The 18,921-nt window shown below is 33.9% G+C and overlaps 1 protein-coding gene across 1 annotated transcript in view; it reads right to left on the reverse strand.

Annotated features, from left to right (window-relative positions):
- Window positions 1-2,740: 2,740 nt before the first annotated feature.
- The window catches only part of LOC110035797 (F-box only protein 6), a 31,694-nt gene continuing 15,513 nt past the window's right edge, over window positions 2,741-18,921 (reverse strand). Inside the window, exons 2-3 of the mRNA XM_020740087.1 lie at window positions 9,781-11,060; window positions 2,741-2,918 (exon numbers count right to left, since the gene is read on the reverse strand). Coding sequence (XP_020595746.1) covers window positions 9,806-11,060 — 1,255 coding nt within the window. The 3' untranslated portion in view covers window positions 2,741-2,918; window positions 9,781-9,805. The remainder of the gene's footprint in view (window positions 2,919-9,780; window positions 11,061-18,921) is intronic.

Genomic DNA, 18,921 nt, shown 5'->3' on the forward strand with positions numbered 1-18,921 from the left:
AGCTGTGAGCGGTGGCGATCAACGGTGGTCGACAGAGGTCAACGGTGGTTGTCGACGACGATCGACGATGGCGAGGATGATCTTGGACTTGAGCTTTTTCTCAAAGCCTCAATTTCTTTTTTAGGCCTCCCCCCTCTCATGTGAGAGGTGAGACTCTATTTACAGTACTTTGAGTGCAATTAATGCAGGAATATGAACCATTTTAATAAGACGGTCTGGAGAGCTTCCCTTGATCAGATGACGTTTGATTGACATTTGAGTGCCTTAACGATGTCAGAATTGAGCAATCTTGGGCTCATTGGATTCATCTTGTCAAGACGCTCGATTCGACTATGAACTCGTTAGATTTGGTATCTGTTTAACATTTCAAATGCCTTCGAAAATCCTCCAAGAGTGGTTTGATGATTTAATCTGGGCTTCATTTGACCGGATTAGACTTACTTTTATATCATTAGGTCCGTCTCTTCGAGCCGATCAGTATGACTATAAGTTTGTTGAAATCAGAGTTCTGGATGACACTTAATCGAAGATTGAATGTTTCTTTTTCAAAAAATTGCACCGAAATTCATGCCGGATGATGAAAATTTGTTGGTTGCGCATCAAGAATATTTGTATATAATATTTAGGACGTTGAGGAATAATGTGACGTTTGCATGACGTATATATGACTCATAATATAAAAGTAAGAGATATTATGTTTCTTTAATTTGTAGGAATTTCTTTAATTTCTGATAATAAATTAAAAAACTTGAAGCTAAAATAGTTTTATAAATGTAATAATTATAATAATATTATATACAAAATATTTTCACAAAAGAAAAAAAATATACTCTTTAAATGGAAATTATATCATATTTTTCTCTAAAAAAAAATAAAATGTGTCCAAAAAAAATGTTGCTATGCATTTTTGAAATAAAAAGTAAAAAATGTCAAAAGAAGGAAAAAATAAAAAATATTATAATTAAAAAGATTGTAATCATCATCTCACTTAGATTTTTTATTGCCACTTTCTTAAAAATGATTTTAAAGAATTTAATTGATTTTACTATATCATAAGTGGCTACCATTATTTGACCTTTATTATCTTCAATTTATCCAATATAAAAAATATATCAAACAAAAATATAGTATTTGTTTTAAAATTTTTAAACTTAAAAAATAAAAAGCATCATTATAAAATTGAGGCTTCTTAGGCTCATGTACTTAGAGTCTCTTATATCTCCCTCTTACAAAAAAATAAAAAAAATAATGTATATAATTATCCTTAAAATTTATAGATATTTAAAAAAGAGATGAAAATCATGTCATCTAAAATTTCTTATGAGGCAATTTTTAAATTATAAATCCCAATTAAAAGAATATCATTTTAAAATAAGGCTTTTTTATTATTCGTCAATTTCAAAATAATTTAATCACAAACTCACGCATTCACTTGTATTACGAAACATCAAATTCAATTAATTACGAGGGGTTGTCCAGGTTTATACGCTTAGCACCCATATGGTTTAAAGTAAATCTTTTCATTTGACATTAGTGCTCGTATCTGTGACATAATTGTTGGGGGTATAATTTCTCATCTCAATCAAGAGTGCAGATGACACATATTATTATTTAGGCTCACATTTCCCGAAAAAAATTTTTTTTTCTTCAAATTATTTATTAAATTAAAATTAACATCATAATTATAATAAAATATTAATTATATTTTTAAAACTCATTTATCAACTTTTTTTAATATTAGTTTATTTATCATACTTAATCAACTTCAAAATTTCACAACATTAAAAAAATTCAAATATATAATCCTTATTATTCATTCATTCATTTAGTATAAATTTATTATAAGTTTTTAAAAATTATTTTATTTTATAAAAGCAACACGAGAAAGAAAAAACCATTATATTTAATAAAATGCAAAACCTCAAAATTATATCGAAAAAAATCAAATATATAATCTTTAATATTCATTCATTTATTATAAGTTCTTAAAAATTATTTTATTTTATAAAAGCAACACGAGAAAATACCGATTATTACGTGCCTCTTCATTTTTTACCACTCAAATTAATCATCTCATTGTCATCGTTTAGAAATTAGGTCATCTCATCCACTCTACTGCAAGAGTATGATTAGATATTCAGAAAATACAGGTCTAAAAAACACATTATCTTCTTTCACCGTACTCATACAAGCCTCCTGGGTTATACAAACTCACGAATGATACAGAACTCACGAACAATATACATTTTCTTTCATACAATAGTATCTATTCCATGTCCCTAAAACCTGCCGCTTTTCAAAAAAAAAACATTACATCAGGACTCCGCACGTAGAGCTACGTGCGGAGTCTAATGAAATTACGCCGTGGAGGTGATTGATCAGTAACGCAAAGGAATATTCCCCTCGTGTTATTCAAGTGTTATTGTGTGTTATTCAGGTGTAATTATGTGTTATTCAAGTATTATTGATGTGTTATTTTGTTATTATAATACCATAAATATTCCAAGAACACAATAACACCTGAATAACATACAATAACACCTGAATAACATACAATAACACTTGAATAACACACAATAATAGCACTTGAATAACACGAGGGGAATATTTCATTGTTTTATCGGGTTGATCACATCTACGGTGTAATTTCATTGGACTCAACAAGTAGCTCTACACGCGGAATCCTGATGTAATATTTTTTCCGCTTCTCAAGCATAAAACTCAATTTTTTTTTTTTTTACTTTTTAAAATTTTCACATACTTTATAAGTTCTAACAATTATGAAAATTATAATATCCAGAAAGAAAGCAAGTACATGACAGATATTCAGAAATAGAGATATTAAAATTAGACTTGCAGCAATGTAGGACCAAAATCTAAAGCCTATTCATCAGCAGAGTGGTGACATGAGACCAAGCCTGGAAAGCAAAAAAAAAATATTTAATTAGTATGGTGTTGGGACCAAAAAAACACATTTAAAAAAAAATTGAAAATTTACATGCATACCACTATTCTTATATGTACATATGTAGCATCCAAATCTTAATTTTTACATTTACATCACACAACCTATGCATAAAAATGTATACTTTACCTTATAAAAGTTAAAATGGTACTATTTTTATGTGATATAAAGGATTTTGGTGGTATAAATGTACCACTATTATGTGATATAAAGGATTTTGGTGGTATAAATGTAAAAAAAAAAAATAAAAAAATAAATAAAGTTCAGATGCTAGATATGCAAATTCATAGGAATTGGGTGGTAGATATGTAAATGCTCAAGAATTAAAAGATAAAAGAGCAGAGAATTGATTTATTAAAAAAATAGAATGAAAAAGACATGCAAGGAGAGATGAATTTAAAAAAAAAAATTGGAATAAATACTCGCAATGATTATTCCAAGGAGAATACATTTCTTAAAAATGAAATTAAGAAGATGACAGTCCAGCGAAAAAAAAATGATTTATCAAAACAATGAATGATTTTAGTATTAAAATATTCTCATATAGGCTAAATCCCCAACAGGAAAGCTGCTGTCAATGAACAAATACTCAACAGAAGTACTGAATATATAACTACTTGAAGGAGGAAGCCGCCTCATTTATAATAAGTTCATGCATGAAACTTTGGGCACATTTGGGGCAGCGTTCTTGGCGCGGTGCCTTTTGAAAATGCCGGGCATGGTTTTTGAAAACCGTGGCACAACAGCGGTTTAGGATAAGTTGGGTTAAACATAGGCCACGGGGTTCGACCGCTCGGCCCGCACTTCTTCCAAAGAATCAATGATCAACAATACAACAAAACATCCCAAACCCAACTCCCAGTGTTTGTTTATAGAAACAATGCCTTGTCTTTCTCTCTCTACCCCTATTCTCTCAATCACATGAAAACTCAAATGCACTTCACTTACAAACTCTTTCTCCATTACTTTTCTCACTCTAACCCATTCTCTCAATTAGAAGGATGCACCTTGTTTATCACGTCTCTAGAAGTTTCCCTCTTTATCTCGTCACCTTTAATCTCTCAAATTAGAAAAAAAAAACTATCCCATATTGTCTCTCAGCCTTGGTTCTCCCTTTTTAACAATCTCTTAATGCATCACTAGTATCTCTCCTATTTAATATTTCTAACCAATAAACCATCTCCACCCCAATCAATCACCTCCTTCCTATACTTCCAAGTCCTCGCTCGTATTCTCCTTTGTACGCAGCAGCCTTTCACTCTACACTTATTATTAAAAGACTCCATATAATATAAACAAATATCTGAAATATTTTCAATAGTTTAAAAGGCCATCTAAGACTCTTCCTCTTTTGCATGCGTAGATAAGAGGCATCTCTTAAGGGTTTTTATGTCAATCACAGAGCCTTTTGTAATAAACCTTCATTGCTAAATTTTCAAATATGAGAGGCATATAAAGTAGAGCCTAAGAATAAACTTGAAACCAAATCAAATTCAAAACAGGTGGTCGGCCAAACCGATTGGGATTTTGAACGAAGCATTAAGCTGAATTTCCCAAATTTTGAAGCTATATATATGGTTGATCAAACCCTCTCCCCTCTCATTTGGAAACAAACTTAATTGAAGCCAAATTGCATAAATTTTGGTGTATTTAATTTATGTGATGTTTAATCACTTCATGTTTTCCGTTGTGGCCACCGTACATTGCTCCAAATGATTTCCACATTGAGTATTGGCATTTTCATTACATCACCACCCATTCTCTCTCTAAATCTACCAAACACGCCACCCATCAATCATTCTAATAAAAGTCGCCCCCACCTACAATCATATACAAAACTAACATAATCCTAATCCTAAACCTAAATTCACAACAACCAAAGCCGAAACCCTTAAACAAAAACTATAATCCTAGCCATCAATAATAAGAAGAATATAGAAAAAGGAAAAAGAAAAGATTATGGATCTTAATCATCTAACCATCAAATTTTTATTTGCTTCGAGAAAAAAAATTGTTTATAAATTAAGTGCTAGTTTCAAAAAAATTTACAGCAAAAATACTTTGTAAACATGCAATATGAATCAAGAACTAAACTCTTCAATGGATGTGCTACTTATAGCATTTTATGATATAATCCTGATATGATTCTTCAAACAAACTAGAGCAAAGTAAATTATTTATCTTCAATAATACAAACAATCCAAACGAAATACATAAAAGACAAGCACCTACAATTTGAGGGTTGGGCAATCTCCCAAATTCAAAAATTTGAGTGATGAAAACTCTCCCAAACCCTAAGCCTAACACTCAAAGAAAACAATCTCATGTATAACTCAAACCCTAAATGTATTAGCCCTATTTATACTAAATAATAACAAATAACAAAAGACTAAACTGCCCTTAAGCTAATAAAGGACATAATTTCCTTTAGGCTAGGTCAGTGTAACCATATTCCCCTCCAAAAAAAACACCTTCTCCTCAAGGTGGATAAAGGAAATTGTTATTGAATCAAGCTCCCCTGCCTCATTAGGGCTGTCAAATGGCTCGTTGTTCGGAAACAGCTCGTGTTCGTCTCGTTAAGTAGCTCGATTCGATTCGTTCGCTAAGCAAACTAACATAACACGAATAAATTTTTTATGCTCGAAAAATAAACGAGTTGAAAACAAATAATGTTTTGCTCGTTTGTGTTCGGCTCATTTTGGATCGAAATTATATATATATATAGATATATATATATATATAAAATTCTTATGTATTTATACATTTAAAAACCAAATCTTTAACGTATGTTTATGTCACAGTAGCACATGTTAATTAACTACACAACTACAAAGTTTAAAAATCAATTTAAATTATTAATTAAAAATATAGTAAATATATATTAAATTAAATTAAAATGAATATTTTAACAGAAATAATAAGAATTAAATCTCGCCCCTACCCTTAACATCCTATAATTGCGTGACCAAAGTTATCAAAACGGCTCGATCGCAAATTGCTCGAGTAGGTCTCCTTTCCAGATAGCTTGGAAACATTCCAATAAGCAATCCTTAAATTATTTCTACGAGCAAATTAGGTATCTAGCCTCCCTTCACTAAAATCATGCTAGGATTTTCCCATCCAAACATAATCTTACTGTCATGAGCTTCTATACATTTAGCACATTCACCGTAAAATATCTCTCTACACGGTACACCCACTCGTGTTCTCCCCCTCAAAGATCGACATCTTTAATTTCCTAACCCTATCATCTCCATGACAACTTCCTCTCTCTTTGTTGTTTTCCCCCATATATCGAAGGTAAAACTCCCTCTTCAATCATAATCATACCCCATCTCGGCTTCTCTCATTTCTTCTTTGTGCCCCTCCACATCCTTTGCATAACCCCTCCTCCAAGTTTCGGCCCAACCCCCTCCTTTGGCAATCTCTAATCCACCAGCCCTCGGAGGGGTTTCTTGAAAGTGGATGCTTTCATCCTTATGTCCCATCGCTCGATCTCTCTCTTTGTATTCAGTCAAGTACTCTCCAATCAACCCTTAGTTAGATTTTTGCAAATTGAACCACCGGCAAGGACTTGAAGTGCATCTCAATAAACTTCATTATCATCTCCTCCAGAATTTCGAATCAGTTGTCAATGGCAGAAAACCTTTCATCTATCCCAAATTTAAGTTAGCTCACATCTTCCTCCAAGTTATTCTCCAAACTGTCAACTTTTTTGGCCACCATTCCTCCTAGAACGGGCAAGTATTCTCCGATCAACTAGGGCTGTCAAAACGGCTCGTTGTTTGCGAACAACTCGTGTTCAGCTCGTTAATTTTGTTCGATAAGTTAAGATGTGTTCGTTCGTGTTCGGCTCGTTTTGGCTCGAAATACTACTCATCAAGTTTATATATATATTGAGTAGTATTTTAAAAAATCTGATTGACTACAAGGCTACAAAGATTTATAATCAATTAAAATATTGATTAAGAAAATAGAATAAAAATTATTAAATTAGATTCAAATGATATTTTAATATAAATAATGATTTTTAAATCTTGTTCAAACTTATTGTCTTATGTCTTATGACTACATTATTAGGGTTGTTAAAAGGACTCTTTGTTCGTGAACAGCTCGTGTTCGGCTCGTTAAGCAAACGAACACGAACACACTTTTTGAGCTTGAAATATAAACGAGTCGAACACGAGCGTTTACACCCCTACGATCAACCCTTCGTTAGAGTTTTGCAAATTGAACCGTCGGCGAGGACTTGAATTGCATCTTAATAAACTTCATTATCATCTCCTCCTGAATTTCAAATCAGCTATCAATGGCAGAAAACCTTTAATCTATCCCAAATTTAAGTTAGCTCACATCTTCCTCTAATTTATTCTCCAAACTGTCAACTTTTTTGGCCACCATTCCTCCTAGACGGGTTACAATCACGGAGGAGGAACTACTATATGTTGAAATCTCATTGATGGCTTCCCATGTAATCCAAATAGGGTCTTCGCCAATTAGAACGAGTATGTATTGTGAGGAACCCGGTGCGTCACAATTATGTTATATGTATGCTGTGATCCCATCATTTACGTCCCAGCTAGCTCTTTATGCGACTGTATTGCACGTATTAAAGTGACCAAGCATACACCACAATCCTTCTTTGCTTCCCAGCTGGCTCTCTCGATTCCACAAGCTTCCCCACAAGCTCGAAATTTGACTGCCTCGCACCGTTAAGTCATAGACGCAGCAGTCCCAATGCAACTGTCTCGCGCGGTTCAGGCCGGAATTCCTTTGTTGTATTTCGCGACTGTTTCGGCACTAAACGCCAAGATCCAGTAGTTAGTACCGTCTCGCAATTTTTTAAACTCTATAAGTACTGATCCAATCAAAATTTCCAAAATCAAAAATTCTGATACTAGTTTGATACGATTCTTTGCATAAATTAGAACAATGTAAATTGTTTTTCTTCAATAACACAAACAATACAACCTGAAATACATAAAAGATAATCACCTACAATTCGAGAGGTAAACAATCTCTCGCAAATCCTACAATTCGAGAGAAAGAAAAACTCTTTCAAACTCTAAACCTAAGACTCCAGGATAATAATATCATGCATAATCCTAACCCTAAACATATTGGCCCTATTTATATTAAATAATAATAAATAAATAAATATTAAATAGACCTCAGGCTAATAAAGACAAAATTGCCCTTAGGCTAGGTCAGCGTAACAAATCCATAATTGATTTTTTTCAGTTGGTCAAAAGAAGATTTTGGTACTTTGGAACTACAGACTAAGGCCATCCAAATCTTTCTCAAAAATCATTCAAATTGCCCCAAAAAAAAGTTTTTCACCTTGAGGAACTAAGAAGCCAAATTAGGTAGTGTTATCTCGAAGTATATTAATGCCAGTATCATTGTATTCCAGAGGGTATTTAGTAACAGATTCATTATCAGATTTAGCCATGAATTTAACTTAAATCCTGCCAAATACTAAAAAAAATAAAAATAAATCCGTTAAATTAAATTTCCTCGTGTTCTGTCCCCTTTTTATCGCATTTCGTCACTTATTCGACGTAAATCCAGATTTAGTAAATCAGATCACAAGAAGAATTTATCCTGTCTCGCACGAGCTCCTTCCGTAATTTGTGTAATCCAAATTTATCAGATTACATAAATCCTATTAAACGTAAATGTGATCGGCAACCAAACACCGACCCTATGCCAGCTTCAAGTTTCTTCTCAAGGCTTTTACTTTTTGAGTGTCTTTTCCTTCTTTTTCTATTTTTTTTCATTTATGTTCCTTTTTTATTCTTTTTTTTTCCTTTTCTCCTGAGAATTACTATACCTGGTTAGACAATATTTTTGCTTCTTCTTTTACATATAATTGAAGGTTTTTAATGTGCAATATTAGCATGTACTGTTTTAAAAAAAAGAAATTAATTATTCAATCTCATCCCACTGAAGACTTTCAATTATAAATAGAGGTCTGAGTGATATGTGATGAGAAAATGACAAAAGTGATCTCTAGACAATTAAGGAGTGCTCATTTTGACCCCAAACTTCTCTTATTCTCCACTTTGGTTCATCAAATTATCAGAAGTGTAAAGTTTAAGGACCAAAAAAAAACATTATGAAGGAAAAATAGTCAATTTGTAATAAGTTAAGAGATTAAATTAGAGACTAAAAGAGGTGAAGGTCAAATGAACACAACATAAAGGTCTAGGGATCAATTTGATTGTTTTCACAGAATGTGATAGTTAAGATTATGATGTAAAATGAATATTTAATGCTCTGCAATGCTTCCCACTCCTAAGCTGCGCGAGACTTTTCCTCCTTCCATTCCTCTCCTCTTTCTCATTCCTCAACTTCTTTCAAAGCTTCCTAAAATCATTTGTTTGAGAGTCTGCATAGGGATGGCAATAGAAAAACGGGAAATTTACAATCGTAGCACACAATTCTAATGTATTTACCTATCTCACACCTAAAATTTCATATTTAAATACATAGCACGTCGGTGCTTTAAAACTATATATGCAAAAGCGTATTTTACTTTTAAAAAGTAATATAGAACTATTTTTGACGTGATATTAAACATTTGAGTGCTATATGTGTGAATATGAAAGTTTAGGTGCGACATATGTAAATACATTAGAATTGTGTACTATGTATGTAAATGCCCATACAGAAATATATCATTACTATCCAGACTGAATAGGCACGAACAACCTACCCAAAACAAAGGAAATGAGTGCCTTAATTTAAAAACCCAAATTATTGATTCATAAACATTTACTGAGCCTATTAGTTAGAGTGCACCAAGAGCATACCTTCGCACAAGATAAAAAAACATGATCAAGGACGAGCAGTTGGACAAGGATAAAACGACGTGCCACATGCTATCCACTGCTTCCTCTCATTAAGGGGAAGCGTACACTCTGGAAGCTTCTCCCATCTCTTCTCGTGCAAATCATATGTGATGAAACGATTCGACCTTATTGATCTCAACGACAGCATGAGCACCCCCTGATTCCCCACGCAAGTCATCTTTACGTGCTTCCCGTAATACTCCAAGCACGAAATATTTGGCATTCTGTCAACCTCCTTCCATAGAAGTGTCATCTTCTGCAACTCCCATATGCAAACACACGTCGCCGCATTTTTCGAGAGCAGTCCCACGAGCAAAACCTTTCCCTGGCACTCCGCAATTGTATGGTCCGTTATACGCAAAGGTAACGGAATAACATACTGTTTCCAAACACCAGTGGCGACATTGTACGTCAAAATTCCGTCAGGATTGGATAGCATAAAGTAAATCGTGCTGCCAATGCACACAGTCGGCGACCGGAAATTTAAGGTGAACGGAAGCTTGATACTTTGAGGTAAAGACCCTTGATGAGACCAGTGGTCTAGCGCAGAGTCATAGACCTCGTGATCTCCATTGCATCCAAGCAAGACTACCTTGTAACTTCCGTTCGCCGTATTCGCTGTCAAAACCATCCCCACAGCCACTCGTGAACGAACACGAGTGGACCTCGGCGGGAGCACTTTGACTGCATTGATAAGAGGGTTGAATATATAGAAGTGCCTGTTGTTGATATCCAAGAGACAAACAAGGCCACCGGCTGAAGCAACGATGTAAAAGATCTTCGAACGGAGAACTGGGATGGATAAGTTGTGCCATTTTTTCGAAGAAGGGTCATACATGGCTCCGTCTTTGGCAGCATCAAAGCGATGAACCCTGTTTTGAACAATGTACCAAGGATTCGTTTGCTGAACTTCTGCGAAGTGACGAGCGAAGCTAGTAGAGCTTAGCAATGAATTCCACTTTCGGCATACCAAGCGGAAACGAAAAAGAGTGGCTATTGGGAGCCTTGCAATCACAGCTTCCAAGAGATCTACAGGGAGTTCCTTCCATATTTGTTGCTCCATTGTCACTATTAAGTTTGGAATAGTGAACAATGTGCTGCTGCTACTCTTTTCAGTTCGTGATCTTTTGTTTGGACTCGTATTAGATTCGAACAAATTAATTATTTCAGACTTGGCTTCTGATACCCAACCACAATAATCATCCTCAGCTGAAGTATCATCAAAATCAAATGAAACCCACCTGCAAAGGAAAAAAGGTGCCATTAAAATCTATGAGTTTACAATTTCTTATCAGACCACATAAAAAGCAAACTTCAATGAGACGCTATTTTACATATGCAGCACATAATTCTTATGTATTTACATTCACACCTAAACTTTCATATTTACATACACAGCACTTTGATGCTTTAAACTTATGCATGAAAATGTGTATTTCACTTTAAAGAAGTGGTAATTTTTAAAATATGGTAATAGTGATATTTTTTATATGATATTAAAGATTTGAGTGATATGTGTGTAAATATATAAGTTGGAGTGTGAAATATGTAAATACATAAGAATTGTAAGCTATGTATATAAATGACCCCTAAGACAAAATGATAACAAGGTAAGCATTTTGCTAACAAATCAGAATATCAAACGCATGCAGGAAGATAAATAAGAGGTTCACTTTCTGGCTGGTATTGAAATAAAATTAGGCAACCAAAAGCTCAATCCAAATAGAACATCAATCGAGAGCTAAAAAAAAAAAAATATTATTATAAGATCAAAATTTATTTGTGCATGCACGCATGCAGATAAAGAGAGTGACACCATTCTAGGGTTTCTAGAAGGTGTATGAAAGTGTTGGGAACATTTGTAGAATAGTAAGATCAGAAAAATAAGAGGAAAAAGTGAGGACAAGGAGGGGGAAGAAGCAGTTGACTGCTATACAAGAAGAAAAGAGCAGGAAACTTGGCAGTTCAGCCCAAAGTGCAAGGTTAAGAAAGTCAGAAGGATCCAAATTTGAAGATATTCAAGGTAAGGCACACCACTTGAAAGAGAGAGACTACAACACTCCTGAAAGAGAGAAATCTGATAAAAATCTCAAACTATCGCAAAAACTAAAGAAAACTATCCAAACAAGGTTCTAACACATCATATTTATATGAAGGCAAAATTAAATCCTAATTATAAATGTAAATAAACTAAATAAGAGCTCACAAAACTAGGTGATTATCAATAGGAAAAAAATTTCCAGTTATGGCACTCATGGGACGTGAGAGCCCGCCTCAAGCCCGTCCCACCAGGATGGGACACTCCAGCGACATTCTCCTTGGGTGAGAAGGGTTTTGCCTTCTTCTATGGAAGCTACAAGATCCTCATAGTACGGCAAAAAATCAGCAATGTTAAAAGTAGTAAAAAAATTAGTCTTTCAGCAAATCAATCTTGTATGCATTGTCATTAATCTTATTAATAATCTTAAAGGAATCGCCAGCTTTAGTCTTGAGTTTTGCAAACGACTATGCAAAATCTCTCAATTTAATCTGACCCACACCATGTCACCTTTTTTAAATGTCATAACTTTCATAGACTCGTAATCATATTTCTGAAACTTAACATTCTACTCGGCAAATTTCTCCCTCGCCTAGTTATCTAAGGCCTTAATTTCTTCGACTCTGACCTTTACGTTAGTATTGAACTCCATAATGGTAATAATAAGCAATAACTCTAATGGTGTAAAAGGATTTTGTCTGTATACAGTCTCAAAAGGATTGTGACTTGTGAACCGGCTAGTGGATTTGTTATAAGCAAATTAAACCTAAGAAAAAAACGCACAAAGCACCTAAAAAACATTTCTCAAACTACAATTAAACATCTCTATATGTACATTTATTTGCGGATGAAGCTTTGTACCTAAATTATTCCATAAGATCCACCAAAAGTGACTCGTAAATTTCATATTTTTTGTCTAAAACGTGGTCTAGACACACCATGAAAATGAACTATCTACAACAACAACAAAATCTTTATCCCACAAATGGAGTCGGCTACATGAATCCTTTTTCTCCATTATGTCCCATTTTAAGTCATATGTTCATTTAAATCTAATAAATTATGATAATTTTTTATACAATATGCCCAAGTCTTACTAGGTCTATCTCTGCCTTTCTTAACATAAGTCGAATCTAAAGCATCTACTCATCTAATTGGATCATCAGATGGTCGATGTTTAATATGACCAGACCATCTAAAGATAACTTTCTCTAATTTTGTCTGTCACTGCAGCTACACCAGCCCTATCACGGATATATTCATTTCGCATTTTGTCTTTAAGTGTAAAGCCACTCATCCACCTAATCATTCTCATTTCGGCAACACTTAAATTAGTTGTATGCTTCTCTTTTAAAGGTCAACATTCAGCGTCATAGAGCATTGCAAGTCTCACCACCGTCTTGTAAAACTTTCCTTTCAGTCTAAGTGGTATCTTTCTATCACACAATAGGCCCGAAGCATTACTCCACATCAACCAACCAACTTGAATTCTACTAAAATATAAATCTGCAATATGTGAAGCATCCATCATCTTGTGACAAGGTACCAAATGTGGATTGAAGAAGCAATCTACTACCACTTAACCAAATCCTTATTCCGTTGGGTTCGTGGGAGACCAACAACAAAGTCCATGCTTGCATCCAATCAAGATGACTCAAAAACAGAAAGAGTACAAACTCAAATTTTACCCTTGTGTCTATGGTAAGTGAAAAATTTGCACTGTCCAACATGCTTTTCATATATTGTACTAATCTAAGCTAATAAAAATACTTTTTTAGTTAAAAATAGTCTTGTTCATGTCGTTCCTCTATTGTGCACTCTTGTAAAGTAAGCTCCCCAAACAACACCAGAGGATGCATAGCTTCTCCTATAAGAATGGATAATAATCTGATATGTGAAGATGCCCATGCAATCTGTCCTAACAACAATTCCAAATCTTCTGAAAATCATCATCAGAGGCATACAAATCCTTCAATACCTTAAAGCAACTAGCTTCAACTACATACTACTGGTTTGTAAGTAATGACGACTCAATGAATCAATTATCTTATTCTGACTCCCAGTTTTGTGCTTAAGTACCAAAAAAAATTGAAAACAATAAACTCCACACAAGGAATATCAAGCCCTCAGCTTGCTTCGACTAGCTTAAGGCTTCATGATCATTACAAAGAGTAAACTCATTTATCAGTAAATAATGACTACAGTGACTAAAAGCGCAAATTATAATATAAAACTCTTTATATTAAGTGAAATATTTTCACCTCGAATCATTCAACATCTCACTAAAAAAAATGATAGGATCCACCTTGACTTAGACAACTCCAATACCTATATTAGAGGCATTACACTCCAACTAGAACGCCTGAATAAAATCCGAAAGAGCAATGACAGGAGCCTAAACATGTTTTTCAAAACATTTAAACAACCACGTGTTTCATCTGGCAAAATGAATCTATTTGACTTGAGAAGCTCCATCAAGGGTATCATTATAGAGCTTACTTTTTTTCAAAATCTTCTATAAAAAAATTCAATATATGAAATTGGTGTATCTGAATAAATGATTGTGGATTGGGCGAGTCCACAATAATCCAGAGATGATAGGATCCACCATTGACCTAGACAACTCCATTCCTATATTAGAGGCATTACACTCCAACTCGAACACCTAAATAAAATCTAAAAGAGCTATGATAGGGGCCTAAACATGTTTTTCAAAACATTAAAACAACAATGTGTTTCATCAGACAAAATGAATCTAGTTAATTTGAGAAGCTCCTTCAAGCGTATCACTATGGAGCTCACTTTTGTTTTCAAACCTTCTGTAAAAAAAGCCAATCTATGAAATTGGTGTAGCTGAATAAATGACTGCGGATTGGGCCAAAAAATGTCAATACGTTGACACAATATACACAAGTAAGCATATCTGCAGGGTCAAAAAATGACAGACCTTTAGATGGTCATACAAGTGCTTTGTTTAAAGAAGTTCAAAAACCTGTCACAGGTGCTACAAATGCTCTTTCTCTAAACAGCTAAACACTAGAATATTATCAAAGCACATAAGCATGAATTTTTTCAGAATGGCTTGAAAAATCTGGTTCATCAACCTTATATAAATGCTTGATGCATTGGACAAGTTCAAATACATGACTGTCCACTCATACAATTCATCTTGCACCTAGAATGCGATCTCACTCATCCCCGGGACTCAAAACAAAGTTGGTGATATCCACTGCATAGATCTATCTTGAAAAAGTTGGTAGCTCCATACAATTGATCCAGCAAGTCATCTAATCTAAGAATGAAGAACTGGTACTTAATGATTATTTTATTCACACCCCTGCTATCAATGTGCATACACTATGATCCATCTGTCTTACGCATAGTACAACAAATAGATTGGTACTCTCGCAAATTAACCCTTGAGCGATCAAATCCTCAATCTACTTTGGCAACTTCTCCTACTCTACAGGGCGTAGTCAATAAAGCTATCATTTAAAGAGCATTGATCCTAGAATGAAATGACATGCTAAATCTCACACAAGAGTGGTAATCTAGGTGGTAGGTTGTAGTAAAATTATTCTAAAATTCATCTAATACGGACGACACTACCTCAGATATTTTCTCTCCTCCATCTCACTACCCTCCACATCACTAAGGTCAATCTCACCAACACCTCTCATAGCTTGTAAAAATGTGGCATGACCCACCACAACACCCATCTATGTTTGAGTACTCATCATTGTTGACTCATTTAGGGAAAAAATATATATGTTTCTCGTCCTTAATAATGTGTAGGTATTTTCGTGATCAACATGAAATGTACAACTGTCATAGTATCACGATCAACCTAATATAATGTGACATGCATCCATAAGCACAACGTCCGACACCTGATGTTGTGGCTTGTCTCCAATGAAAAACTCTACTAGATATCTCTTATCAACAATGATCACATTCCTTTTCTTCAACCAAGTAAATAAATAGGATTGAGAATGCTTAAAGGCAGTGAGACTTAATTTATCCACCATTTTGATAAACATTACATTCTCATAACTACGTACATTTATAATAAGATCATACACATTCACCTTCACAGTACAATAGAAACTAAAAATATTATGCCAAAGCCACTGTTGATCCCACTTGTGCTTGAATTAAAGGATTCGTCAAAATACAAGTGTCTCACCATCATCTGTAGATAGCAGATACTCTTTTTCATTCTCATCTCTAGAGTCTTCACTATATGCTTATCCCATTGAAACCCACTTGGTAAAAAAAAATATTCATGTTCAGGGAATTTGACGCAAAATGCTCATACTCATCGCACTTGAAATATTACCTGGTTAAGAATGTTTTAAGGGCGGGCCTTGCTACTCTAGTCGGTGTTTCAACTGCCCAATCTTATAGTCGAACTATATTTGAAGGGTGGAGTTAACCTCATATTACCATGTTATCTGTCACGAGTACTGAGACATGGACATCATTTAAAGTTCAATAGAGTTATAATTGCACTATATTATCAATAGATGGTCTCAATCCTCTAAGATACCAATCAATACGATATTATTATCTGGCTCCACCAACTCACACTTCAACATAATCTGCTCAAATCAACAGTGTACTATTTTACTGATAGGTCCTATTATATATAATGAAGTCTCAAAAATACGCCCTATATACAATGTGCTAAAAGATATTCGTGCTACATCTCCCTTTTCATCTTGAGTTGGTTATGATCTTGTTTTTTCCCTCATGCTGGTTCGGACGTTTCAAGTTCTCCTGTCACAGAGAAGCAAACTTTTTTAAATTGATAACAACTAACTTTACATTTCTATCAATTGAGATACTCAAAGACTCAATCTATAGTTTAGAGTCACTCAATAAACTTAAATAGATCTATACAACCATCAAAATTCGGCAAATCAACATTAAACCAAAATCACCCTCTCTCTTATTCTCAATCATAATCTGATGTGGCATCTGCTCTGTCGTTTGAGGCTTCTTAGTTAAAAAGGTTTTCATCATTTTCTACATCCAGTTGGGCACAATTGTCACTTGAGTGTCTTGCCCATGTTGTCTTCCTTCAAAATCAGAAAACCTCCATTGCAATCGGGATTGTTTGCTACATATCTTTCATGGTAAGATCTTAAATATTCCATTGGGAGTTTTTCCTTCGCGGTATAGTGGTTTACTCCCCTTTAGGGTTTCGGCCAAAGAGAAGATTTTGGACAAAAGGGTTCGCCAAAAATTACATTTAGGAGAAAAGTATAAGAATGAGTTTTGATGAGGAAAAAGGGTTGGATTTTGTAGGTCTAGAGTTTGGGTTTGTTATTCAAAAAATAAATATATTCAAGGATTTAAAGATTCTAATATCAAAAAACATCGTTCTAGAGTTCCTACAAGGTGAATGAGGATCAAACAAATGTTACGGACGACATCTATAGAATGATAAGAAAACAAAAATAAGGAAAAACCGTAAGGATTTAAAGAGGGAAGAAGCAGTTAACTGCTATCCAAATATAAAATGGTAATACAGTAGGAAATTCGACTGTTCGGTATAGTAGTTTTCTATTTGGCAAATTTTATGAATGTTGAAAGGGTCCACCACTTGATCTCGCTTAAGCTATAGGCACACCACTTGAAGGAGAGAAAGCTACAACACTTACAAAAAGAGAGAAATCTCAGAAAAAAGAAAAATATCTCAAATTATTACAAAAACTAAGAAAACTATTCAAACCATGTTCTAACACATTATACCTAGGACAGTATGGTAAAAAATGTAAGTATGATTTAACTTTAACTTCGCAAAATAGAAAAAAAGGTAAATTTAAATCCAAAAGTTAGTAAGTCTAGTTCCTTCTCAGTCTCTTTCAGATTTGTCTTCATTTGTCTTCAATCCCAGATTTACTAAATCTTATTATTGGTGAGATTTAGTAATCTGGATTTATATGATTGACTGAAGCTGCTTAACCTATTACCATTCAGCCTCTAAGATAAAATTAAGCCATAATTATAAATTTAAATAAGATATATAAGGGACCACAAGGCTCAGTGATCATGAAAAGGGAGGAATTTTCATGCTATGGCTCTCATGGGACGAAAGATTCAGCCCCAAGCCATGTTTGAGAGGTGCACACAAAAAGAGAGAGAGAGAGAGACTAAAAAAGAGGTTGAGCGCGCAAAGAGAAAAATTAAAATCCCAATTATTTATCAAATAATTCCAGAACTAGTTGATCAAGTCAGCTTCAAAGAACTATTTATAGCGAAAAAGATTGTGTGCATTATTTACGAATACCATGATTATCCAAATACAACAAAAGAAACAAAGTAATTAACATGCCCAACGCTAAGTACATAAATGCAATAATTATGTTCAATAGGATAAAACTGAAAAATACAAAAACAATAATAGAAACAATTAAGATATCATCATCGAATAGCAGAGCATATCTGACTATGCATAAAGACAAGAATTGAAGAATTAGTTGTGTGAATTTTATTATATCATGTGTGCTAAATTTACACAATCATAGGAACTTTTCAATAATAGAAAATGTACGAAAAAATGAGCTAAAATCAGGAACATAATAATTACAGTATGTTTATAATAACAATCCCACGATTAAAATGAGCTAAAATCTGCAAAGTGAAATTGATAGTGCAAGTTAGATCCCACGATTAATAAGGCAGCAGGATTACCTATAATATTAATGGTTAACTTGTTATCACAAAATAAAAGCTCAGAATATTTCCATTCAATATTTAAATGTTCCAGTATAATTTTTAACCAAGTAATTCACAGATTTCCAATGTCATTGATCTAAAACTCAACTTCCGTAGAAAAACTCACCGCCACTTTTTTTTTACTTCTCCAAATCAAGAAAATGCCTCCAAAAATGTGCAATATCTTGAAGTTAATCTCATATCAACCATAGAATTCGCATAATATGCTTCAAGGGTTAAATCACCCTCTTCTGAAAACAAGTCTTTTACTTGAGGTTCCCTTCAAAAATTGTAGAATCCTATATATTATCCTAAAATATATTTTTTTTGGATTAAGCATG

The sequence above is a fragment of the Phalaenopsis equestris genome, unplaced genomic scaffold, assembly GCF_001263595.1.
Source record: "Phalaenopsis equestris unplaced genomic scaffold, ASM126359v1 Scaffold199982, whole genome shotgun sequence".
Lineage (NCBI taxonomy): Eukaryota > Viridiplantae > Streptophyta > Magnoliopsida > Asparagales > Orchidaceae > Phalaenopsis > Phalaenopsis equestris.